This window comes from Suncus etruscus, chromosome 14, assembly GCF_024139225.1.
Source record: "Suncus etruscus isolate mSunEtr1 chromosome 14, mSunEtr1.pri.cur, whole genome shotgun sequence".
Classification (NCBI taxonomy): Eukaryota; Metazoa; Chordata; class Mammalia; order Eulipotyphla; family Soricidae; genus Suncus; species Suncus etruscus.
Window position 1 is genome coordinate 26,338,056 of NC_064861.1, and position 25,999 is coordinate 26,364,054.

Here is a 25,999-nt window from a genome sequence, read left to right on the forward strand (position 1 = left end):
AGTAGTCCCATTTGTTTATCTTTGCTTCCACTTGCTTGGCCAGTCGTGTTCCTAGTAGATACCTTCAGCTTCAGTGTCATGGAGTGTTCTGCCTACATTTTTCTCTATATACCTATGGTTTCAGGTCTGATATAAAGGTTTTTAATCCATTTTTTTACCTTTGTGCACAACATTAAATAAAGTTCTGAGTTTACTTTTTTTGCATGTTACTGACCAGTTTTCCCAACACCATTGGTTGAACAGGTTTTCCTTGCTCCACTTTGTATTTCTTGCCCCTTTATCACAGATTAATTATACTTGGGGGTGTGTGTCTGTCTCACAATATTCAAGTTTATTCCATTGATATGAGGCTTTGTCTTTTTTTTTTTTTTTTTTGGTTTTTGGGCCACACCCAGTAATGCTCAGGGGTTACTCCTGGCTATGTGCTCAGAAGTTGCTCCTGGCTTGGGGGACCATATGGGACACCGGGGGATCGAACCACGGTCTGTCCAAGGCTAGCGCAGGCAAGGCAGGCACCTTACCTTCAGCGCCACCGCCCGGCCCCGAGGCTTTGTCTTTATTACAGTTATATATGTTTAAAATGCTACTGCTTTATAGTACTGTTTAAATACTACTGCTTTATAATACTGTTTAAATACAGTTTAAATAAATAGGGAAAATGATTCCTCCCATTTTCTTTTTCCCAAGGATTTAATAAGCAATTTTAAAAATAAAACATGGGGCCAGAGTGATAGCATAGCAGTAGGGCGTTTTACTTGCATGCAGCTGACCAATCCAGGATGAATCTTGGTTCAATCCCTGGAGTCCCAGATGGTCCCCCAAGCCAGGAGTGATTTCTGAGTGCATAGCCAGGAGTAACCCCTGAGCATTACCAGATGTGGTCCCCCAAAAAAGACCCCCCAAAATAAAAATAAATAAAATGAAACAATCCCATTTACAATTGCACGGAAAAGGATAAAATAGGACAAGGCTGGGTCGGAGAGATAGCATGGAGATAAGGTGTTTGCCTTGCATGCAGAAGGGCCATAGTTCAAATTCCAGCATTCCGTATGGAATGAGCATAGAGCCAGGACTAACCCCTGTTTTTGAAAAGGGCTGGTATGTTAATTTTCACTTTATTACGTTGCTGTATGAAAATATTAACCCAACTTTGGCTAAAGGTGGAGTCAGAATTACAAAAGGGTCTTTATATTTCAGAGAAGGGGGAGATGTAACTCCACCCTGGATTTAGGTGTACCTACCTGAGACCCGCCCTTTTCTGGGAGGGGTCTTGGGAACTGGATATTAGGTGTAACCTTACCTGCAAGACCCCTCCCATTCCGGGGAGTAGTCTTGGAAGGTTATATAAAGCCTTTGACCCAGGGGATTGAGGTCTTTGCCCCTTTGGCTCTTGGCTGGCTCTCTTGCTTCTGGTCTTTGGGCAATATGGAGCCCAAAGGGAAGATGGCTGAAAGGAGTTAAGATGCAGGGTAGCTAAGAATGGCTAAGTGCTTAAAAGGTTATGAATAAAGCTGATGCTTCCTGATGCCTGTCTCTGGATGAGTGATTCCGCCGTTCACCTAACCTGGGACCCGCCAGTTGCAGAGCCACGAGGCCTGGGGTGGCAGAGAGAAATCCACCTCCATCCTTCTCCATCCAGCCCCATCTTTAATTATTTAATACTACACCAAACAAAAAAAAATAGGATTAGGGATACAGTTCAGTAGTAGAGCATTTGCCTTGCATGTGTAAGGCATTAGGTTTGATTCCTGGCTCCACAAAATTAAAAAATAAAAGTAAAGGACCAAGTATCTGGAACAGCTTTAGGGAGATAGCTCAAAGAGATGAACTGCATGCTTGCATTCTTGAGATCCTGCATTTAATACTCAGTACTGCACAGGCCAAAGCAACACTACATCAACTGGTCCATACACCGAACTGTTAGACTTTCACTGCCAGGAGTGGTTTCTGACAACTGTTGAGGAGGATCTACAGAAAGGAAGGAAGAGAGGGAGGGAAGGAAGGTGAAAGGGAAGGAGGACGACAATACCTGGAGTAACCTAATACACTGAAAATTATAAGGCAGTACTAAAAGTTAAAGAAGACAGAAAGAAATGGAAGTATGTGTTTATGGAAAAAATAAACATCATTGAATACCATTAACCTATAGATTCTACTCAATCCCTATCAAAATTCTCATAGTTTTTTATACTAATAGCATTTCAACTTCTATCAAACTGAAATTTCACCTTATAGATGTTTAGTATTGTATTGTGTAGATATACGGCAACTTCTTTATCTTACTCATCTGCTATTAGATATTTGAGTCGTGTCTGTGTATATCTTGACTATTTTACTTTGCACTGCAAAGAATCTAGGTCTTTATTCATCCCTTCAAGTTATTGTTTTTATGTTCTTGAAATAGATGCCAAGAAGTAGACTCACTAGGTCTATTAGTTTTTTGGTTTTGTTTTGTTTTAGGACTACACCTGGCAGTGCTTACAGGTTACTCCTGGTCTGGACTCAGGAATTATTCTTGGCAGTGTTCGGAGGACTATATGGGATATTGGGGATTGAACCTATATTGGCTGCATGCAAAGCAAGGGCCCTGTTCTGTCTCTCCAGTCAGTCCCTGTTACTAGTTTTAAAAGCTGTCTCCAAGAATGCTTTCCAATGAGGCTGAATCAGAGGAAGGTTAGTTTATCACTACATCTGCCAATGATTGTTTTCAGTCCTTCTGGTACATGGGATTGTATCCTTTCCTCCTTTTCATTTTCAATTTTTTGAAATATATTTTTATTAATGTTTTGAGGCTACACATGGTGGTGCTTGGGGTTGCTCTTGGGTTTAGTGCTTTGGGTCAGTTCTGATGGTGGTAGGGGCCATGGAGTGTGAGATTGGACTCAGTGTCCTCCATGACAGCGCTCAGCCTGTCAAACTGTCTTCTCCAGCCTCTTCTGTATTGCTTTCATTGCTTTTGTATCCTTTTTTTTTTTTTTTTTTTTAAGTTTTTGGGTCACACCTGGCAGCGCTCAGGAGTTACTCCTGGCTCTGTTTTCAGAAGTCACTCCTGGCAGGCTTGGGGGACCATATGGGATGCCGGGATTCGAACTGGGATCCATCCTGTGTTGGCTGCGTGCAAGGCAAATGCCTTACCACTGTGCTATTGCTTTGGCCCTGCTTTTGTATCCTAATTTACTATATTCTTTTTCATTTTTAAATTTTCTTTCTTTTTACATAGGGGTTATTCCTGGCAAAGCTTTGCCAGGCAGTATGAGTCTGAATTGTGGGACTACCAGGGCCACCCTAGCATTGCTTTGGGGCTGGCAAAACTACACCTGGTAGTTCTGGCCGACCTGTTTGCAGAGTGGTATTGTGCTGTGCTTGGGAGTTTTTGGTATGTGCTCTCCTACTGCCCCATAGCCCTCTCTTTAGAGTCACGCTTTGAAGTCTAAGGCTTTCTGAGTATGTTGTTTTCTGCAAATAGAGATGATTTTACTTCTTTTTTATTTGAATGCCTTGTATATCTATATCTTTTTCCTGCCTAATTTCTCTGGCTAGTATTTCCAAAACTGTGTTGAAGAGTGGTGGTAGGAGAGGACAGACTGGTTTAGTGCCAGATCTTAGGGGAAAATCTTTTAATTTTGTGCCATTTTGTATAATGTTAGCTGTGGGTTTGAGCAGCTGCTGTTTCAGTGGATGTTGCCAGATATTCCAAAGCATTGCACTAATTCATATTATTGCCTACAATGGAAATTAAATGCCTGTTGCTCTGTGGTCTTGTCAATATTGGTTTGAAACCTCTCCAAGTTATGCATGTCTATATGTGCTTGGACAGCGATTTACAGACCTCTTTAGGAAACTGGTGAGAACTAATGGCCTTGTGAGAGAAAAGACATTGTATTACTTAAATGTTTTACATATAATTTCAGATTTCTTAACCGGTTGACATTTTTCAATCAGGTGACATTGTTCTTGCTGTTGCCATCTTATGTCACAGCTCTCTTAAACCTAGGCTTGGTGGAGTTGAGAGCACTTGAAAGTTTAAGCATAAAGAGCAATTGTAAGGGCAAGATCAATAGTTTATTCACTGGGGCCTGTGATAAGAGGCAATCACACTCTACTCAGTGGAGTCATGTGAACTCACTTATGTCTTATGTGTGTGTTTACTAAGAATTTAGAATGAAATTATATTTTTGTCCGATTTTTTCCAAATTTTCTTCCTCTTTCTGTCTGTGCAATTCTTAGTTTTTGTTCTTTTCTCTCCTTTTCCTTATGTCGTGATGCACTCGTTGCAGTGAAATTAAAGCACAGTTTTTGTTTTTCATTTACCTTTCTCCCCTACCATCTTTGTAACAATACTTTTGGCCCCAGGTTTCAGAAAGAAGAAATTATTTATTTTTCTTTCCACAGTCTCCCTCATCTTTGTTTTGGGAACATATACAATGGACATTTGCTATGTACCAGACATTCTGTTTTGCAATGTGAGGGATATAAAGAGAGCCTGACTCAAAAGAGACTATAACCCACTGGGGAAAATTGGACAAGTATTGTATTTTTATGGATTTGTTTCCCTCATTAGGCCAGTGCTTTTCTGAAGAGTAGAGAGGCATGTCTTATCCCTGATATCCCTAAACCTGGTATACTGGAGATGTCAGTAAATGTCTGTTTAATGAGTAGCAGAAGCCAGATGAGTGAGAGAAAATGAACCGAGGAAGCGCCATCAGAAAGGAATAAGCAAGTCTCCCCGAGACTGAAAGGAAGGACAGTGGATAAAGCTGCCTGGAGTCCATTTGAGCTCAGCATTTACAAAAATAGATTTGAGTGTGATAGGCAAAGAGCATAGAGAGGGGCAGTATTCAGGACAAGTAAAATATGGAGAGAGATGAGCAGCACTTGGGACCTGTGCATGAGGGACAATGATGCAGGAGGATATCAGGCAGGGACCTAATTGGCTTAGGCAGGCTGTGACAGCATATGAGTAGAACTGTGAGGGGCAGCAAGTGTGAATTTTGAGAAGGAGTTGCCCAGAGTGGCCTGGGGGATGCTTCACCTGGCTGCAGTAGCATGTGGGATGGCACATAGAGGGACAATTTTTGTTCAGTGGACATTTGGTCTCATGGTCTCCTAAGAATCCTTTTAGCTCAAGATGCTTGGAGCTCTATTCCTAGAGCTCTGAGGGGCTAGCCTGGTTTCAGTGGCTGTTGTTCATTTTAGAGTCCTACCTCATGGTGTATAGAGGGACTCAGTGGGCCATGATGATGCCTGGGATCAAACTTATACGTCTCCTGCATGAAAGCATGTGCTCAGTCTGTTGAACTGTTTCTTTGCTCTTTTATACATTGGAAGTGGGTGGTGGAAAGAAGATGTCTTGGTGATGGTGTTTGGGGAAGTGATTCTTTCCAATTCAGTCAAAAGGTGTCCAACCCATAAATACTTATTAGGGACTAAATCCACTCACAAGTGGGAGGGAGCTTCCATGCACTCCTCAGTAGGGGACCGTAGAGTATGTAGGGGGAGAGTGTGACTAAGTAAGGGAAGGTTCCTGAGTTCACACATTTAGCTCTCAGAATTGGCAGCCTGGGAGAAGGCCCAGCTGGGGGCAGCATCCGCTGCTGGGACTGCAGGGAGGAGGTGTGGACCTGTGCTTGTGTGCAGCAGACACACCAGCAGGTTTGCAGAGAGCCAACCTTGTGTTCAGCAGCCTGGAACATCCAGGCTTCCGCGCCCATGCTTGGGTGGGCTCCTGCCAGCACTGTACCGTGAGGAATTGTCAGGACAGGGCAGCTGCTTTTATAAGCTTTATGGTGCAGTGTTGCAAGACTAGCTTAAGCCCATGATTGAGTCAAGTTTTTAGGGAAAGCTGAAACCTCTCTTGTTGCTGACTTAAATCCTCCTGCAATTTTGCCTACTGTTATGCCACTGGCTATGTGGCTCCTTTGATTTCTTTTCTGAAACATTGGAGAGGGGGAATAGGGTCTGTGCCATCTTGAATGGGCTGGTGGGCCTGCTGTGGGACTCAACTAAAGAAGGCTGTAGAGGTTGCATTTCAGTATGGAATACGCCTGATAACTCATTCATTTGCTCAATATGGGTGGCCTGCGCCTTTCTTTCTTTTTGAGCTGTTTGCAGCCTAACAAGGTAATTTGACTTGAACATTCTATAGAAATCGTGTTTTCATCTCTCTGTGATAGAACTCAATCATTGTGTACTGAGAACCTATAAACATTCAGTCATCATAGCACCAGACTCTGCCTCAAAACTGGAAAAACTGAACATGTCACGGACAGGCAAATACCAGTGAGAGGCTTCTGGGGTCAGCTGTAAGCATTTTGCCTGGGCTATTTCTCAGTCCTCACATTGAGCTCTCGGAACTCTTGAAGTGCTGCTTGGAGCCTCATTTTTATACTTGGACCACAGAGTTTACTTCCTTAAGGTCTCAGAACTATTAAGTGGCCAGATTGTACTTGCAGTTTACTCAGTCTATTCCTTCCACCACTAAACTGGACAACTGGTCTCCCAAATGCTAGAAACTGTAACTCCTTCTGGTGAATTGAGCAGTACAGATGAAAAAGCAGAGTACAATAGGGCTGAATAGGGCTCCTGATAATGGGGCCATAGTGATAGTATGGCTTTACACCGTTGACCCAGTTGGATCCCTGGCACAGCATATGATCCCCCAGCAGCTGAGCACTGCTAAGTATGGCTCATCCCAACTTAACCCATCATCATTATCATTATCATCATAATAAAATAACTTATAGTTCAAAATGTTAAGCTGAGAAGCAACAAAGTTGGAGCACCTTTACCCTCTGATACCAGAAAGAGGACTCAGGCGACTGGCCTTGCTTTATTGTTCAAGTTGCCTGTCCTATGGGAGTCACCCAGTGTGGTGGGCAGCTAAGTGAGGACTTGACTGCCTTCTTTAACCTGTGCTCTTGACCCATCCTGATTTATTTGTCCCATGCTTACAAATAAGTGGGAGAAATTTAAGTGTTCCCTCTCTTTTAGCTGATCTGAAGAAATTCTATGCTTGAAATTTTACTCATGTTTTCTGGTGGACGTCTGTACTCTTTACTGGAGGGAACATCCAAGTTGAGGGACTTGTACTATAGCTATTGGGAAAATTGGGGAGGGCCGGAGTACTGACTTCCTTTTGGAGTAATTCATGGGATTGTGTCTGGCTGTTTGGCAGGGGAGGCAACAGGTGCTGTAAAAGAAAACAAATAGAGCCAATTATGATGTCAGAATCCCTGGGGCTGCTGGAGTGGGAAAAGGATTAAAATTAAAGCCCAATATCTTGGCACTTTGCTTTCTAAACCACCTTATTAAATTATGACTTCTGTTTGAGAAAAATAAATGATAACAAAGGGTATGTTTAGAACACAATCTTTGTGCCTTAAATTTGACTAATGAGTGGTTTTAGCACTTTCATTTGGTTCTCAGTCAACTTGTGTTCAAAGTGTCAATTAACCAATAAATATTATGAGAAACAAGAGTCAGAAATGGCTGCCACTCCTGCTAATGAGCTGCTAATGAAATTGTGCCTGGGTGGGAAATGCACTCTGGAATCCTCTAGAGTTTTCTCTAGAAAAAGAGCAGCAGTGAGGGCCTCTGACCTCCAGGAAACATTTAACTCTTTCACACCCAGTTTTCCACTTCTCCTACTCGTGATGAAGTGATACATACTGCCAGTGTCTCAAGGTTAGCTTCAATTATAGTGAGACTTTAAAAAAAAAAAAAGGCAATTTTCTTTAACTCAGTAATACTATGTATATTCATTCAGAGGACTGAGAATGGTAGCTATATTGTGGCTTATTGCCAGCTGCCTGCTGTCTCTTGAATTCATCAAGCTCTCTCATGATGAATTCCTTTGTTTTCTAACTTTTCTTTATCCCCTCACCCCCATAACCTACACATACACACATGCACAGTTGAAGAGATTGAAGTCTGAATATATTCAGGAATTCTAGAACTTTTAACTTGAAGTGTGAGTAGAAGTGTATATTAAAAAAGAAAGAAAGAGAAAGAGAGAAAGAAAAAGGAAGGAAGGAAGAAAAAGAGAAAGAGAAAGAAAGAAAGAAAAAGAAAAAGAAAGAAAAAGAAAAAGGAAAGAAGGTAGGAAGGAAAGAAGGAAGGAAGGAAGGAAGGAAGGAAGGAAGGAAGGAAGGAAGGAAGGAAGGAAGAGAAACAAAGAAAAGAAACAAGGAAAAAGAAAGAAGAGGCTGGTAGTGCACAGGCTTTTCCTGAAGGAGGTCCAGGTTCAATTCCTAGAACTGCGTAGGCCCCTTGTACCACAGATGCTAACAACCAAATACGTAGCTGGGAGAAGTTTCCAAACACTGGTTGTTATTACCCTCACTCTCCCTGACCCTGCATTCCACCCACACCAAAAGCAACCCCTGAGAAGTGAGATAGCTTAGTGGGTTGGAGTTGCATGCTTTGCCTGTAGGAGCCCTCGTTATGATCCCCAGAACCACATGGTCCTCACGCACCCCAGGAACCACCACCAAGCACTGAGCTAGGAGAATAACCCCTGAATACTGCTAGATGTGGCCCCAAAACAGAGAAATGACAAGAACAGAAAAAAACACAGCAATCAGTAGGGTTATTGAAAAGACTCCCAGGGACTGGAGCAATAGTACACTGTGTAGGGCTCTTGCCTCATGTTTAGCCAATCCACATTCAATTCCTGGCATCCCCTAGGCCCCCCTAAGCACTGCCAGAAATGATTCCTGAATGCAGAGCCACAAGTAACTCCTGAATACCGCATGGTGTGACTAAACAAAGAAACAAAAAAAAAAATTACAAAACTAATCATCAAAAACTCCCCAGATTTACAACTTGATTATAAAGATCTAAGTGTTCTCTGATTAAGGGATGTGTCACGTAATGGGCCCATTAATGTCATTTTTCGGTTTTCTAAGCTAAGGAAGAATATGGGATGCATTGAGGGTCAAGCTGGAGGATTTAGTGGGCTGGGAAATAGGCAGGACTGAGAATCCACCTCTGGGAGAAGTGGCCCCTCTGCCTCTCTCCACCATTATCACTTACTCCATCCTTTGCTAGACTAAATTTGAAGACTTGGGCTTGGAGAGAATGTTTGAATGGGCTGGAGTGCTTGCTTTGCATACAGGAGGTCTAGGCACAGTTCCCCAGTGAGTATCCCTTCCCCCAACTTCTTATTTATCCCACCTGAATAATCACAACTACCCACACCTGGAATGGGTTAGTAGAGGAGTCTGCCTGGGGGGAAAGAGGGATTAAGAAGGAGAGTTAGAGAAGAGAGAGCCATCATCATCGGAGAAATAGCATCAGATTCTGCATCAGCAATTCAGTATCATCAAGGAAACAACAGCAGTAGCATCACCAAAGGGAGTTAGTCAGCCTGGAAGCCAGTTAGGAAGCCTGGTAAAAGCAGCTGAAAGGGAGACAGAGGCCGGGAGAGCCAGAAGGAGTAGAGAAGTAGCTGCTAGGAAAAGGCTTAGTATATCCTTCAGGGATATTCTATCCTTACTTAGAAGCCCTGTCTGGAGAATGCATCTAAAGCTCTGCCCAAATCCTAAATTCTTCAGCTCACAGTGGAAACATCAGTTGGGCGAGTTACCAGTTTGTAAAATAAAGGACAGATGTGTGTTACCAGCCCATGCACATGGTGCCCTATGCATTTCTTCGTCATCTCCCCTCTTGTAATGTGTCCTTTCATCCTTTATTGCTGGGCTATGTGTTCTCTCTTGGGTCTTCTCACCCTTCCTCCTCTTCCTCAGAATTTCTCAATAAACCAGTTTTTACTTCAAAAAGATTTTTGTCACTATTTAGTTCATTTAGAAAAAAACATAAATATACCTTCAACATAGACTAGTTCACAGTGGCAGTTTTATTTTGTTTTTGGCTATTTAAAAAGAACACCAAAGTTTCCTTTGTGTTTCCCTTAAATAAAATAATAGCATTAAGAATTGGTCCTGAGTTCTGCACTCTAGAGAGGTGTGTCACATTTTTTTTTTTGGTTATTAGTTTAGTTCAAGTACTGCCTTGGAGCCGGAATAGATGCTCATTTGTGTGACACAGGGATCTTGCCAGGGCTTGTTTGGGGGTTCTGAATAAAAAGCAGGAGACGGCTATGGTAGTCATAGCAACCAGGCCTGTAAATTGTCAGCTCTGACCAGCCCTGGGTAGGAACTTGGAGGTAAGTGGCTTTGCTTCTTGTTCTCTATCTCTCTATCTCAGAGGCTGGGGCTGGTAGCAAACTGATTTTTCTGCATGCCTAGCACAGAGGTGTGAGGGCAAGTAATTAGAAACTCCACACATTTGGGACGTTTTACTTTCATTATCCCGTGCCTATAACATGTGATTTTAAAAAATGCCTGTTTCATCCTGGTTGACATTTACCATCAATTTATCATATTTCCTTCTGGGCACTAACACTGTTGTTTCTCACTTGTTCTTTACAACCATCCTGCTTAAACACATTAGGGAAAACCTTCAGACTCTTATCATTTGACATGTAAAGGTGTAAAGAGTCAGAAAACTAAAGACATTTTAGTTAAAGTCATTTGGCCCACAAGTACGTCATAGGCATGATACCCCCAACTATGGTAGGCTCTTCTTTGAGGAAGCCAAGTCACAGCACCTTTTGATTTTCTGCCTTTATCCAGGTCTTACTCTTTTAAAAGACCAGAAGTCCTTGGGGGGGGGGTTTCCAGGTGGGAACCTACACAGGGCATCCCACTTCTCTTATCACTCCCCAAAGCACCTAACTACCAAGGCATCTGATCCCAAGACCCAACAGAATTCTCCTTGTATTTGGGAAGGGCCTATATCTTATCCCTGGGCATTGGAAAGAGGTCAAAGACTGTCCGAGCAGATATCCCCCAGTGTGAATAACTTTGCCAAGAGTCACAAATTGATTGTGGAAGGAATTTCATTCACAAATATGGTTCATTTCTTTTCAGATGTGAATGTCACCACTCCCTATATTCCCACTGATGGTTCTCATCTCTCTTACTTGCCTTCCTCTCCTGAGTTGACCCTTCTCTGCTGGATCATTGTTTCTTTCTTTTTTTTTTTTTTTTTTTTTTTTGCTTTTTGGGCGACACCTGGTGATGCTCAGGGGTTACTCCTGGGCATGTGCTCAGAAATCGTTCCTGGCTTGGGGGACCATATGGGATGCTGGGGGATTCAAACTGCAGTTTGTCCTAGGTTAGCATGTGCAAGGCAAACACCCTACCACTTGTGCCATTGCTCTAGCCCCTGCATTGTTTCTTATCTTTCCAGAATTCTACCTTGGTTCCTCTTGCCTTGGGGCTTCATAGCCTCATCTTTTACAGGCCTGTTTTTTTCATTCTACTCTACCAGGAACTGTTTTGGGAACTGTGTTTAGGCTTTGAACTTAATTCTTTATCCTGGCCCCTAGAAACACTATCACAATGATTCTGTCCTATAAACTAATTACTGTTCTGAGATTCAGAAGGAATCTTTTGTCCAAAATATGGGTTTTAAAAACAACTTTCTTGAGATAAAATTTATAAACCATATAATTAATTCAGAATGTACAATGGGAATAAATCTCTAATGTCCTAAGAAAGTTTGATCTGGTGGGTAGTTTTCTGATTGTGTGGTGCTTTAAAATAATTTTAAAAGAAAAACTGAGGGATCAAATACCAATTTTTTCCTTTTCTGAGTTAACAGCCTTAATGTATAACATCCCATTACCATCCCTCATTATCATTATATCATTTTGTAAAAGGATGTCTTAACATTAAAAACAGTAACTGGGGGCCGGAGCGGTGGTGCAAGTGGTAAGGCGTTTGCGCACCTTGCACACAGCTCACCTAGGACAGACCTTGGTTCGATCCCTCGGTGTCCCCTATGGTCCCCCAAGTCAGGAGCGATTTCTGAGCACATAGCCAGGAGTAACCCCTGAGCATCACCAGGTGTGGCCCCAAAATGGAAAACAACAACAACAACAAAAAAAAATCTACTAACTGGGGGCCAGAGAGAGGAGAATACAGTGGATATGATACTTGTCTTGCACCCTGCCAGTCTGAGTTCAATCCCCAGAATCCCATATGGTCTCCTGAACCAAGTCAGGAGTGATTCCTGAGTGTAGAGCCAAGAATAATTGCTGAGGGGCCGGAATGGTGGCACAAGTGGTAGAGCGTTTGGACCACAGTTCAATCCCCCGGTGTCCCATATGGTCCTCCAAGACAGGAGCAATTTCTGAGCACATAGCCAGGAGTAACCTCTGAGCGTCACTGGGTGTGGCCCAAAAAAACAAAACAAAACAAAAAAGAATTCCTGAGCATTTCCAGGTGTGTGGCCCCAAAACATAAAATAAAATTTAAAAATCAACAAAATTTCAATAGATGGATAATTCCAGAACAAAAGAGCTGTTCCTCATAGCATATACTTCTTTCCTCACCATTGGAGTGAATCACCACATAAAATAATCAAGCTACCTCAGAACTGTGTTTAAATAATGAAGGGTTAAAGAGATGGCTCAAAGGGATAGAGCACTTGACTAGCATGTATGAATCCCTGAGTTTGAACTCTGGTATTGCATGTCTCCTCCAATACAGCTGGAGGCTTCTAAGAACATTGGATATTCCCCAATCTTGTCCATCTGTCCAGCTTTTCTAGGTTTGCCTTGGTGGCCTTCACTTCTTGCTGGCCAGGATTAACACCAAAATGTAGGGCCCTGACAATTATTCTTAAAACTCGAGCTGGGGCCACGTGTCATAGGAAGTGGTCCCAGGTACCCTCTTAACACTGCTTGAGAACTTCCTGCTTCCTCCCCCAAACAACTTTTTTGGAACAGCTCTGACTCTGAGATCTGAAAATAGTTCACATACCCTTCACATGCCCTCACATTAGCAGCTAAGCAAAACTCGTGGAAGAATGGGAACCATAAAATAGAATAGACATTAACAAATGAACCTCATATTACAAATTAGTAACAATCATTCTGAAGAGGGTAGGGAAGAAAAGAGCTAACCCAAGTGATGTATTAAACCCATCTTGACAAGGTCCTATAAAACTAAAGACAAAAGAACTATCCATAAATATTTTGGTCTAGTTTGTTTTATAGAGGGGTCAGGTGAGCAAGTATTTTAATAATTTTTTACTTTGGACACACTTAGAGAAGGGCCCCTGTAGCTGATACTTGACCTAGGGTTGGCTTGAATTAAAGTGATGTGGTATTACTGAAGTCCATTGGCTATGGGGGAACACAGTGCCCCTCCTGTGATCCTGGGATTCAAATTCAAAATTTTGAGTTTGCTAAACATGTATCTGGACCCTCTTAACTATTATTAATATTTTTGGCTCCCACTGGTCATGCTCAGGGGTTACCTCTAGCTCTACACTTAGGAATTGTTCCTGGTGGTGCTCAGGGGAGCAGATGGGATGTTAGGGATTGAACCTGGGTCAACTGTGTGCTAGGCAAATGACCTACCCCCTATATTATTGCACAAGTCCCAATTGCTGTTAACTATTTTTGAAACTGCTTTCAGTATTTTATTTTATTTTTATTTAGTTTTGGTTCTATTTATTTATTTATTTATTTATTTATTTATTTATTTATTTATTTATTTTTGGGTTTCTGGTCACACCCGGCAGCGATCAGGGGTTACTCCTGGCTCTACTCTCAGAAATCATTCCTGGCAGGCTCAGGGGACCATATGGGATGCCGGAATTCAAACCACCGTCCTTCTGCATGCCAGGCAAATGTCCTACCGTCATACTATCTCTCCGGCCCCTGCTTTCAGTATTTTAAAACTAAAATGGGGAAAGGAAGAAGATAATAAATACTATTTCATTAAGTTAGAATTTGAGATCAGGATAAACTTGTTTTTGTTTTGTTCAGAGTATTAAAATATTGCCTTCTTGGGGTCAGAGCGGTGGTGCTAGAGGTAAGGTACCTGCCTTGCAAGCGCTAGCCTAGGACGGACTGTGGTTCGATCCCCCGGCATCCCATATGGTCCCCCAAACCAGGAGCGATTTCTGAATGCATAGCCAGGAGTAACCCCTGAGTGTCAACAAGTGTGGCCCAAAAACAAAAACAATACAAAACAAAATATTGTCTTCTGCCTTTCCCATTGTTTTATGTTGTCTTGATCACTGACACACACTTCCCACACAGTTAACACCGTGCTTGCATACCTGGTTGTGCTTACAGGAGTCACACACTGTTTGCTCCCACACAATTTTGGAGTAGTACTTAATATTTGGTTATGGTGTGCTGGAGATCACACACTAAGGGTTACTGCCAAGATTACACTCAAAATTGGGGGTATTCCCAATGACTGAACCCTTGGTTAAGCATATATCCTGTTCCTGAGCCTGCTCCTGGTCCAAAACTTGTCTGATGTTACTGATATAGGACACTGGTCTAGATGGAGAAATAGAGATGAGTATAAATGTAGTAACATGATACATTTCTTTGTCGCAAGAACAGAGCCTAGAAGCAATAACACCTTCCTTCACAGTAGAAACCAGAGCTTGGTTTTGATAAAAAGAAACAAAGGTTCCTTAAGAAGAGATGTTGATTAAGATTGTGAAAAATAAAACACAAGATAAATTGGGAACATAAGGGACCTGGAAGGAAGGAAATCCTGACAAAAGAAAGTGATGGTACTTGTCAGAAGAATTCGAGAGCCAACCTGGAGGAAGGAGCTCTGAGCTACCAAAGCTAAACCATTGGAACAACAAAAGACAGAAAGATAACATTGAAACATGACTCATATCGTGACATGACATGACATGACATGACAAAATATCCATGGAAAATTACTAGTAAATACTAGTAAATAAATATATTAGAGTGGGCAGAGGAATAGTACAGTGAGAAGGGCATTTGCTTTGCATGCAGCTGACTTGGGTTCCAATCCTGGCACCACCTAGGGCCCCCTGACCCTCACCAGGAATAATCCCTGAGCACAGAATGAGTAGTAATCCTTGAACACTGTTGGGTGTGACCAGAAACAAAAATAAATAAGTATATAGATGGGGAAATGACAGTTTTCCATTATAGTGAAATTTCAGTTAATAAATGTATAGGGAAGAGGAAAGGCCAAAATTCTGTTAGAATACAGTAGTGAGTATAATGGTGTGAGAATATTTGCAGGGAAAAAAAGGAGTTAGCATAATCTCAAGTATTTCTCCCATGATTTCTCACTGAAGCCAACAATTAATTGACTTTTATTATATGTCATCTCTTAGCCAACATTACTAATTTCAAAACATTTTCATTATGCTCAGAAAGAAACCCCATTATTTTACAGGTAGTTCAAAGGATGCTGTTATTAAAAAAGCCTGTTCTTTTTTGTCTTGCTCTTTCTATAGATCAAATAGACTGGGCCAAACATGGCTGGCTTTAGTCAGTAACTTCAGTCAGGTCTGTGCCATGGATCTCTCATTCTTGGAAGGCTAGTGGAACTGTTTCCTTTCAGAGAATGGTAGAATTTCAAGGGATAAGTCAAGACTCAGGCACATTTCAGATTGTGGCACTTTTGTTAAATTCCCTCTATTCTTATTTTTTTTTTATTTTTTTTTTTTTTGGTTTTTGGGTCACACCCGGCAGTGCTCAGGGGTTATTTCTGGCTCCAGGCTCAGAAATTGCTCCTGGCAGGCACAGGGGACCATATGGGGTGCTGGGATTTGAACCGATGACCTCCTGCATGAAAGGCAAACGCCCTACCTTTATGCTATCTCTCCAGCCCCAAATTCCCTCTATTCTTAAACCTAAATCAAGTATGGACTGGACGCAGTCACAGTTGAGAGGTGAGAATCACAGGCAGGCGGGGAGAGAATTGGTGTCACTGATGCAATCTACCACGTTTTCTTTCCTTCTGTGAAAAGTGGCTGGGTCCTGGCCTGTGGTTGAAGTGGGTAACTAACTCCAATGAGAGTCAAAGCTCAAGAAGGGCGTCCCCTTGCTTAATAAGATTGGGGCTTATATGGATTCTTTTCTCAGGCTGGGACCAATCCTAGGGACCAAGAGAAAAGGAAAAAGACCCTGAGACTTCCCAGGTTTGATTTCCTTTCTGGATCTTTATCTTTTTTTTCTCGCTGTCCCTTGCTCTCCAACCCCTAATTCTTCCCTGCTTGAATTATTGACTTTGGACATCTGCTTTTCCCCAGCCTTCTGGTCACTTGTCCTCCTTTCTGGACCCCTATGAAGGACACAGGTCTGATTTTACCCTCTTGCAAACTTAGCCTTTCTCCACTTTAAAATGCTGTATTTTCTGCTGCCTCTGCCACTGTTCCTGCTGAAGCTGGGTTTTGTGTGTCTTAAATGTACGTAACCTGTGTTTTAAGTTAATACTATTGTGCTTGCTCTTGCCCCCTGTGGTGGCTTGTGTGAAGGGAGTAATTTTGGAATTTTCCCCAAATAAATTGATTCACATAAAACCCTCGTCTTTTCCTTGCCCCACAGCTTGGCATGGTGTAACCTTTTATATTCTGAAACTTTCAAAGTTACTTTTTTTTACCTTTTTGTTTCTAACTTTGATAAAAAAAAAGTCTGAAAGTTTAAGATGATATTATTACTTGAATAAATACTAAAAATGACTAAAAATAACTATTTTGAATCTATTTATCTAAGAAAAGTACTGACTGATTTTTCTAGATACTTCTATACCACATAGAATTTTTTTCTTTGAATTATAAAAAATTGTCACTCAGAAAATGATTTGTGAGGATTTTCTATATACCAGGACACATAATGGTCTTGGGAATAAAATAGTGAGCATTTTACATTAACCAACACAGTGAAAAAAGCGTGCCCTATAATGCCTGTTCATGTAAGATGCAATAAGGAAAAGGATCATGGCACTCTTGGGGCTGTGAGGACCACCAGATCTGGTATGGAGAGAGGATGTCTCAAAAAGAGTCCCCAGGCAACAGAAACATCCTTCTGGCAGGATGGCGCCCAGTTCTTTCATGGAATGGCTCTGGCCCCCCGCACAGGAAAGAGGAACCTGAGGGCTGAAGAGGTGGTACAGAAGGGCCTCATGATCAATGTGAAAATTTTTATATTCAAAGAATAGTCGGAAGCCATTGAAACTTGAAGCAGATGGATGGCATAGTTTAAGTTTGTATTTGGGGAGAAAATAGGATTCTTAATTGCAACAAACAGTTGGATTGGGAGGTAAGCATAGCTGGGAGCCAGTGGGAAGGTTATGCCAGTACTCTAGGGAGTGTTGGTGCAGGTCCAGACAAGGACAGTAGTGGAGAGGGCAGGAGAAATGTCTGAATTTAGAACAATCACCAGGTTTTACAGATAGGTTGGTTTGGGGGCTGGTAAAGTGTTGAGAATATCTAGGATACCCTGTTTAGCATTCATTAAGAAGGTCTCTGCCATATCAGTTGTAGATCTCTGAGTAAACTAGTCTCAACCTCCAAAGGGGTCAGAGATAAAATTCATACTTAATTTTCTCCTTGACCATCATCCTTAGAATAGGAAAACTTTCCAGTGTGTTGTTTTTTTTTCTTGCATGGATCTTACTTTATTTTCTCTCAGGACCTTCTGCTGCTTTCCCTTCCCAACCTGGGTGCCTCGTGGTCCCTGTGTCAGCAGTCCCACAGCCTTACTAGTTTTGTGACCACTTCTGCTCTTTGCCTCCTGAATGTAACTTGTCAACTTTTCGAGTTTGAGCCTGGACTTATAAGGAATCCCATTTTTCCCAGTCTGAATTTTTTTTTAAACTTCATTTAATTCCCCAAATTAACCTATTCGGGAACACCCCCCCTCAAAGGAAACTTTCCCCCATTCTACTCTGCACTTTTTTTTTTTTTTTTTGGTTTTTGGGTCACATCCAGCAGTGCTCAGGTGTTACTCCTGGCTTATGCTCAAAAATCGCTCCTGGCAGGCTCGGGGAACCACATGGGATGCCGAGACTCGAACCACCAACCCTCTTCATGCAAGGCCCCACCTCCATGCTGTCTCTCCTGCCCCTCTCCTCTGCATTTTTTTTTTTTTTTTTTTTTTGGTTTTTGGGTCACACCCGGCAGTGCTCAGGGGTTACTCCTGGCTCTATGCTCAGAAATCGCTCCTGGCAGGCACGGGGGACCATATGGGACGCCGGGATTTGAACCACGGACCTTCTGCATGAAAGGCAAACACCTTACCTCCATGCTATCTCTCCGGCCCCTCTCTCCTCTGCATTTTTAAAAATCCTTTTAGTATTTGATATAGGTTTGAGTTTAGGGAATATGGCTATCATGTACCTAAGTATCTCTATCATGCACTATGTACACTCATGGAATTAAGTTTCTACTTGACTTTCAGCCAAAGGTCCAGAAGCGCCTTGTAAAGTGGTGTGGCGGGGCTCCTCATGCTGGTTGGGTCTTTGGTAAAGGCACAGTAGTTGGTGGAACTTGGAGCTCACTATGGTCCTGCCAGAACTGAGAGCTTTGGAGTTCTGGCTAATTTATATCCCATTTTACTCCAAGTTTGCTTGATCATTCATTTGTCTAAAGACTTCCTCAAAGGCATTTTTTCCAGATTGGCACCTTTTTTTGATTCTTGATTCAGGCATAGTATTAACAAGGTGAGGTATACCTTGGTAGAAATAAACCAGTCAGATTTCAGGTGTTGGAGCTGTATCTCTGCTTCTTCTTTTCCAGTTTGCTGAGGAGTCTGATCTGGATCTGAAATTCTTGGCCCTGTGGCCATTTTCTCTTTGTATTCCTTGCACTCCTGTAGTAGCCTGGTTGGGTTTCAGTCATAAAAAGAACACCCTCCCTTCACCAGTACAACCTTCCCATCACCAGTGCCCCATCTCTTCCTCCTCCACCTCCCGCCTGTATTCAGACAGGCCTTCTAATCCCTCACTCACTAACATCATTATGATAGTTCTCAGCATAGTTATTTCTCTAACTGCACTCACCACTCTTTGTGAGTGAGCTCTTTGTGAGCTTCATATCTTGAGCTGGTTCTTCTAGCCCTCATCACTGGGAATTATTTAAATGTCTTTTATTTTTCTAAAAGCTCATAGAGGACTGAGACTAATCTGTGTGTATGTCTCTCCCTCTGACTTATTTCACTCAGTATAATAGATTCCATGTACACCCATGTATAGAAAAATTTCATGACTTTATCTCCTGATGGCTGCATAATGTTCCATTGTGTATATGTACCACCATTTCTTTAGCCATTCATCTGTTGAAGGGCATCTTAGTTGTTTCCAGAGTCTTGCTATGGAAAATAGTGCTGCAATGAATATAGGTGTAAGGAAGAGATTTTTGTATTGTTTTTTTGTGTTCCTAGGGAATATCCCTAGGAATGGTATAACTGGATTATATGGGAGCTCAATTTCCAGTTTTTTGAGGAATCTCCATATTGTTTTCCCTAAGGGCTGGACTAGATGGCATTCCTACCAGCAGTGAATGAGAGTTCCTTTCTCCCCACAACTTCGCCAGCACTGATTGTTCTTGTTCTTTGAGATATGTGGTGTGATATGAGGTCTGTGGTGTGAGATGGTACCTCATTGTTGTTTTGATTTGCATATCCCTGATGATTAGTGATGTGGAACATTTTTTCATGTGCCTTTTGGCCATTTGTATTTCTTCTTTGAGAAATTATCTGTTTATTTCTTCTTCCCATTTTTTGATGGGGTTAGATGTTTTTTTTCTTGTAAGTTCTGTATCTTGTATATCTTAGATATTAGCCCCTTATCTGATGGGTATTGGTTGAATAGCCTTTCCCATTCTGTGGGTAGCTTTTGTATCCTAGGCATTATTTCCTTTGAAGTGCAGAAGCTTCTCAGCTTAATATAGTCACATTTGTGTATCTCTGCTTCTACTTATTTGGAAAGTGCTGTTTCTTCCTTGAAGATGCCTTTAGTTTCAGTGTCATGGAGTTTTTTGCCTATGTGTTATTCTCTATACCTTATGGTTTCAGGTCTGATATCAAGTCTTTAATCCATTTGCATTTGACCTTTGTGCATGGTGTTAGATGGAGATCTGAGTTCATTTCTTTATTTTTTTTTCTAGTGGCTGACCAATTGTCCCAACACCACTTGTTGAAATAGCTATGGCAATATGGCTTTTCTTGCTTCATTTTACATTTCTTGTCCCTTTATCAAAGACTGATCGTATATTTGGGGCACATTCTCTGAATACTCAAGTCTATTCCACTGATCAGAGGGTCTGTCTTTATTCCAATATCATGCTGTTTTAATGACTCTAGCTTTATAATACAATTGAAAGTTGTGGAAAGTGATGCCTTCTGTATTCCCTTTCCCAAGTGTTGCTCTAGCTATTCGTGGGTGTTTATTTTTCCAGATGAATTTCAGGAATGTTTGATCCACTTCTTTGAAGAATGTCATGGATATCTTTAGAGGGATTGCATTAAATCTGTACATGCCTGGGGGAGTATTGCTATTTTAATGATATTAATCCTGCCAATCCATGAGCAGGGTATGCGTCTCCATTTCCTTATGTCATCTTTTATTTCTTGAAACAGGGTTTTATAGTTTTCTTTGTATAGGTCCTTCACCTCTTTAGTTAAATTGACTCCAAGATATTTGACTTTGATATTTGACACTAATGTGAATGGTATTTTTTATGTTTTTAATTTTTTTCTTCTCTATCATTATTGGTGTATAAGAAGGCCATTGATTTTTGTGTGTTAATTTTGTAGCCTGCCACTTTGCTATATGAATCTATTGTTTCTAGAAGCTTTTTGGTGGAGTCTTTAGGGTTTTCTAAATATAATATCCTGTCATCTGCAAACAATGAGATCTTGACTTCTTCTTTTCCTATCTGGATGCCCTTGATATCTTTTTCTTGCCTAATTGCTATGGCAAGAACTTCCAGCACTATGTTGAATAGGAGTGGTGAGAGAGGATAGCCTTGTCTTGTACCAGATTTTAGAGGAAAGGCTTTTGTACCATGTGATCTTGCACCATTCCATTGTGATTGCCTTATGTAGTTTCTACAAAATTGTGTGAATTCAAACTCTTGTTTTTCCCAGATAGAGGATAGGCAGGAGTAGACTTTTAATTTCTCATGGACTTAATCCATGCTACCTTGGGCTGCTATGCTACTTTCTCAGCGCTTCCATCTTATCCCTTCAATTTTTTTTTTTTTTTTTTTTTGGTTTTTGGGCCACACCCGGCATTGCTCAGGGGTTACTCCTGGCTGTCTGCTCAGAAATAGCTCCTGGCAGGCACGGGGGACCATATGGGACACCGGGATTTGAACCAACCACCTTTGGTCCTGGATCTGCTGCTTGCAAGGCAAACTCTGCTGTACTATTTCTCCGGGCCCATCATCTTATCCCTTTTTATAAACATTAAACACTGTGAACTTTAGGTGGTAATCTTTGGCCTAGTGGCTGAGAAGATGACAAATCCCCATTCTCAAGGGAGTGAAAGCCTCCTACAAGGAGTCTGGTTTAAGTAGATGAGGGGGATGAGGTAGAATGGGAGAGATGCTGGAAAGGGAGGTTGTCTAGGGTTACCTGAAACTTAAGGAAGAGCCAGGAAGGTGTTGTGGGGGAGGCACTAGAAAAGCATGTCCTGAAATGTGAGTAGGTCCTCATCACTCAACTACCGAAACTAGAAAGGTCAAAGGCAGCTCAGTTTTTAAGGAAATAGAATAGTTGAAATTTGTAATTTTACCTGGTGCCTTTGATTTCTAGAGTGAAGTACTAATGGCTGTGCTCACCTTCCCTTTTTTAATTCCATGTAGATTAGCAGTCACAGTAATTTGTGTATTAGGGAGATAGATTTAGGTACCTGATACAACAGTCTTGTCTTTCTTAACTACACGAAGTCTTTCTGACTTGTTAGCCAGACATTCTAATGTCGTGTTGCAGGGTAGGCAGCCCTTACATCCTCTGAACCTTCTCTCTTTTTGATTTTTAGGTCAGGCCGTACCTGCTGGGTGCCATGTGCGAATGAATCTCCAGACTGGGGCCAGAGAAGCAAAGCTTTATGACAACAAGGATACATTCCAAAGTCACTCAAAAGGGTCGAAAAAAGGCAAAAGGTACAGTGCCAACCCTACGGATAGGAGGCCACATGACAGCATTGACTTCTTTTGAAAATTTTAATTATTCACTTTGCTTTTTGGGGGGCCATACCTGGCTGTGCTCCAACGTTACTCTGGGTTCTGCGCTCAAGGATAATTTCTGATGGGTCTTAGGGAACCATATAGGATGCCAGGGATCCAACCCAGGCATGCTACCTAAAAGGCAAGTACCCTAGCCACTGTATCATTACTCTGGCCCCTGATTGTTATTTAAATAGTGAAGTAGTAACAATGCAATGTTCCTTACCCAAATTTATGAGACATAAAAAGCAAAACAAAACTCTGAAATTTAATAGCCTAGAATTTGCGATAAATCTGTCAATGTTTAATGCAAGTTTACATTTACATTTTTTTGGAAAGAAATAGTTTGCAAAGAAAATCATACTTTAAAAAAGGCTGTATGGGGATTGCTTAACCTGCTTTTAAAAGGAAGCTGTTTTTTCCCAGTACTTTAAGAGCACCCATTTGAATCCCAACAATTAATGCACTGATTACAGATGAGTCATCTATTCATTAAAACAGGCCTATTAGTCCTTCTGCTTTGCAGTAATACTTCCTTGGTGAACAATAAAACTGCATTTTAAAGTCTTTAATTCAGACTGTTTTCCTCTTGTTAGTCCATATTAATGCAGGCTTTCGTAGAGTGTAAAAGTTCTCCACTGTTAAAAGTTACCTTATTTTTTTAATAGCCAGCTTAGATGATTTGATTTAGGTAGTTTATTTTTTCTAATTTTCTTCCTTTGCCATGAACTACCAAGTTTCTAGGTATTTCCTGTTTGAGGGAGGAGTTGGTTGGGACATAAAGTTGCAAAGGTTGCTGGAATTGTGCATTTTGAAACCAGCGTGAAAAACAGACATGCATTCCCAAAGTGTCACCCTCAACCAACTTTCCATTGGACCCTTCTGTCTACTCCCCCTACCCTGTGTTAATCTCAGTTCTGTTATCAGAGTCAATTTTGGGCATTGTTTATTCCCTTGCTTTGTTTCTTCTCTATTACACATCTGAGTAGCTCATTCAGTATTTGTCTTTTTTCCTTTAAACTTATTTTGCTTTACTTAAAAAAAGTTTTTTGTTTTTTTTTTTTTTTGTTTTTTTTTTTTTTTTGGTGGCAGGGATTTGGTCTATAACCCAAGAATACTCTGGAATCCTTTCTGGTGGTGTTTGGAATACCATATGTGGTGCTGGGGATTGAACCCTTGCAAGTGCCTTCTTACCCTCTGTACTATCTCTTCAACTACCTTCTTTGACTTGACACCATTTAGTGCGGGGGTGGCGAACAAGTTCGACACGAAGAACCAAAATTTTAAACTGTGAGAGTCAGAGAGCCACACTACGCAGTGACCTGCCAAAAAAGACAAACACTCACACAAAAGCATATAATTTTAACAATAATATGTTAAACACGTATTGCATTTTGCCATTTTGAGTGAGGGTAAAAATCCTCTTCGCGGGGCTGGGCGGTGGCGCTAAAGGTAAGGTGCCTGCCTTGCCAGCGCTAGCCTTGGACGGACCATGGTTCGATCCCCCGGCGTCCCATATGGTCCCCCAAGCCAGGAGCAACTTCTGAGCACATAGCCAGGAGTAACCCCTGAGCGTTGCCGGGTGTGACCCCCCAAAAAAAAAAATCCTCTTCGCCACCCCTGATCTAGTGCCATCTCTGTTGTAGCAAAATGCTACATTTTCACTTTTTTTGAGCTAAAGCACTATCCCATTATGTGGAATATCCACACCTTCTTTCTTTGCTCATGTGTTGTTGGGCATTTAGGTATCCATACTTGGCTTATTGTAAATAGTGCTGCAGGGAACGTAAGTGTGTGTATATCTTTATGGTTTAGTGTTTCTGTTTTTTTCATAGAGGTACCTAGGAATGAAATTGCTGGATCATTTGGTTCCTTTTTTTTTTTTTTTTTTTTTTTTTTTGAGAAATCTCCTTACATTTTTCCATAGAGGCTGAGTCAGTTTATGTTCCCACAACAATAATGACGGCTTCTTTTTTTACTACATCCCTGTCGGCCTATCAGCATTTAAAATTTGTATTTTGTTTTATTTTTCGCTTTCAGGTCATGCCTAGTAGTGCTCAGGGGGCTATGCTGGCTCAGTGCTATGGTTACTTATGGAGATGCTTGGGGCACTAGGAGCTGCTGCAGTTAGAACCCGAGATCTTGTTTGAACATGCAAGGAAAGTACACCACCACTGGACCATACCCCAGATCCAATTTGTTCTGCCTTTTTGATAGATGCCATTGTCACTAGTGTGAGGAAATTTGTATTTCCCTGATAATGAGCATTTGTCAAATCTTATTGTTGGCCATCTGTATGTCTTTTACAGAGAAGTATCTGTTAAACTTCTCTCCCCTCCATTTATTGATTTTTTTTCCAGATGTATGGTATAGGTATCTTTTTATTTTAGCAACTTTTTTTCTGGTATTTGTGTCATACCTGGCAGTGTTCTGTGCTTAGTCCTGGCTCTGTGCCCAGGGATCACTCCTGGTGAAACTCCAGTACCTTATGGGGTGCTGGGGATTAACCCAGGGCTAGGTTCAGTCAAGGGAAGCTTTGCCAACTGTGCTGTCTCTTTATCACCAAGTACATAAACTTTAGTTTATGGAATCTTATTTGTTTATTTTTTCTTTTGATTACTTGCCAATGGAGTTGAATCACTAAAATCACAAAGTCATTACCATAGATTGTTTTGCCTGTTTTGTTCAATGTATTTTATGGATTTGGTTCTAACATCAAAGTCTTTAATCCATTTGAGTTAATGTGTATGATATAAGAGAATGGTCTCGTTTCATTCTTTAGCATCATTTGTTGAAGAGACTTTCCTTTCTTTCCTTTATGTCTTTTGGCCATGAAAATTCTAACATAGGAACTAGTAAAATGCTTTTCTTAAAAAACATTGGTGGGGGGATTATAATTCACCCAGTGGTGCTCAGAGGCTACTCCCAATTCTATTGAGGAACTGCTTCTGGTATATATGGGAATCATGTGATGTCAGAGATGGAGTCCTGGGCTCCTATGTGCAAACTTGCTTTCTAGTCTGCTGAATCTCTGGCCCTATTTATTTGTTCGGTTTGGGGTTTGGGCCACATCCAGCAGTACACAGGGCTTACTCCTAGATCTGTGCTCAAGGCTCACTCCTGGTGATGCTTGAGGGACCATATGGGTTTCTGGGAGATCCAATACATATCAACTGCATTCAAGGGAAGTATCCTACCCACTGTACTATTGCTCTAACCTTAAGATACACAGTTATAAAGTTGTTGGCTGAGCTTCAGTCATACAGTGTTCTAAAACCCTCATTTCACAGTGTACATTTCCTGTCACCAATGTCCCCAGTTTCTCTCCTACCCCCCTAACCTTTATGGCAGTCACTTTTCTTCTCTCTCCTCCCCCAACCCCCTTTTTCTTTAAGACACTGAGGTTTGCAATACTGTTAATGAAAGGGTGTCGTGCACATCACTTTACCTCCTTTCAGTACCCCGTTCTTATCCAGAGTGGTGATTTCTAACTGTCATTGTCATAGTAGTCCCTTCTCTGTCCTAACTGCACTCTTCTCTCCCATTGTGGCAAGCTTTCTACTATGCACCAGTCCTCTTGGACCTCATTTATATTGTTTTTATTTTCATACTATATATATTTTTTAATCCTACAAATGAAAGCTATCTTTCTATGCCTGTCTATCTCCCTCATTTCACTCAGCATGATACTCCATATCTATCCAGATATAAACAAATTCTATGGCTTCATTTTTCCTACAAGTAAAATTTTTGTTTTGTTTTTGAGTACCATACCTACTGTGTTCAGGGCTTACTTCTGGCTCTGTGTTTAGCAATCATATCTAGAAGAGAACCATATGCATATTGGGAATTGAATCAGTACAAGGCAAGCACCTTAACTTCTGTACTGTTTCTCTGGTCCTATTTGTTGGTTTTTTACTTAGAAAGAAGTTATCTCTCCACCTCTTGGTGGTACATCATC

General features: G+C 41.4%; 1 protein-coding gene across 1 annotated transcript in view; it reads left to right on the plus strand.

Annotated features, from left to right (window-relative positions):
• Nucleotides 1-25,999, plus strand: part of SIL1 (SIL1 nucleotide exchange factor) — a 299,473-nt gene that overhangs the window by 161,059 nt on the left and 112,415 nt on the right. The window contains exon 5 of the mRNA XM_049786015.1: nt 21,852-21,975. Within this exon, the coding sequence (XP_049641972.1) occupies nt 21,852-21,975 (124 nt within the window). The remainder of the gene's footprint in view (nt 1-21,851; nt 21,976-25,999) is intronic.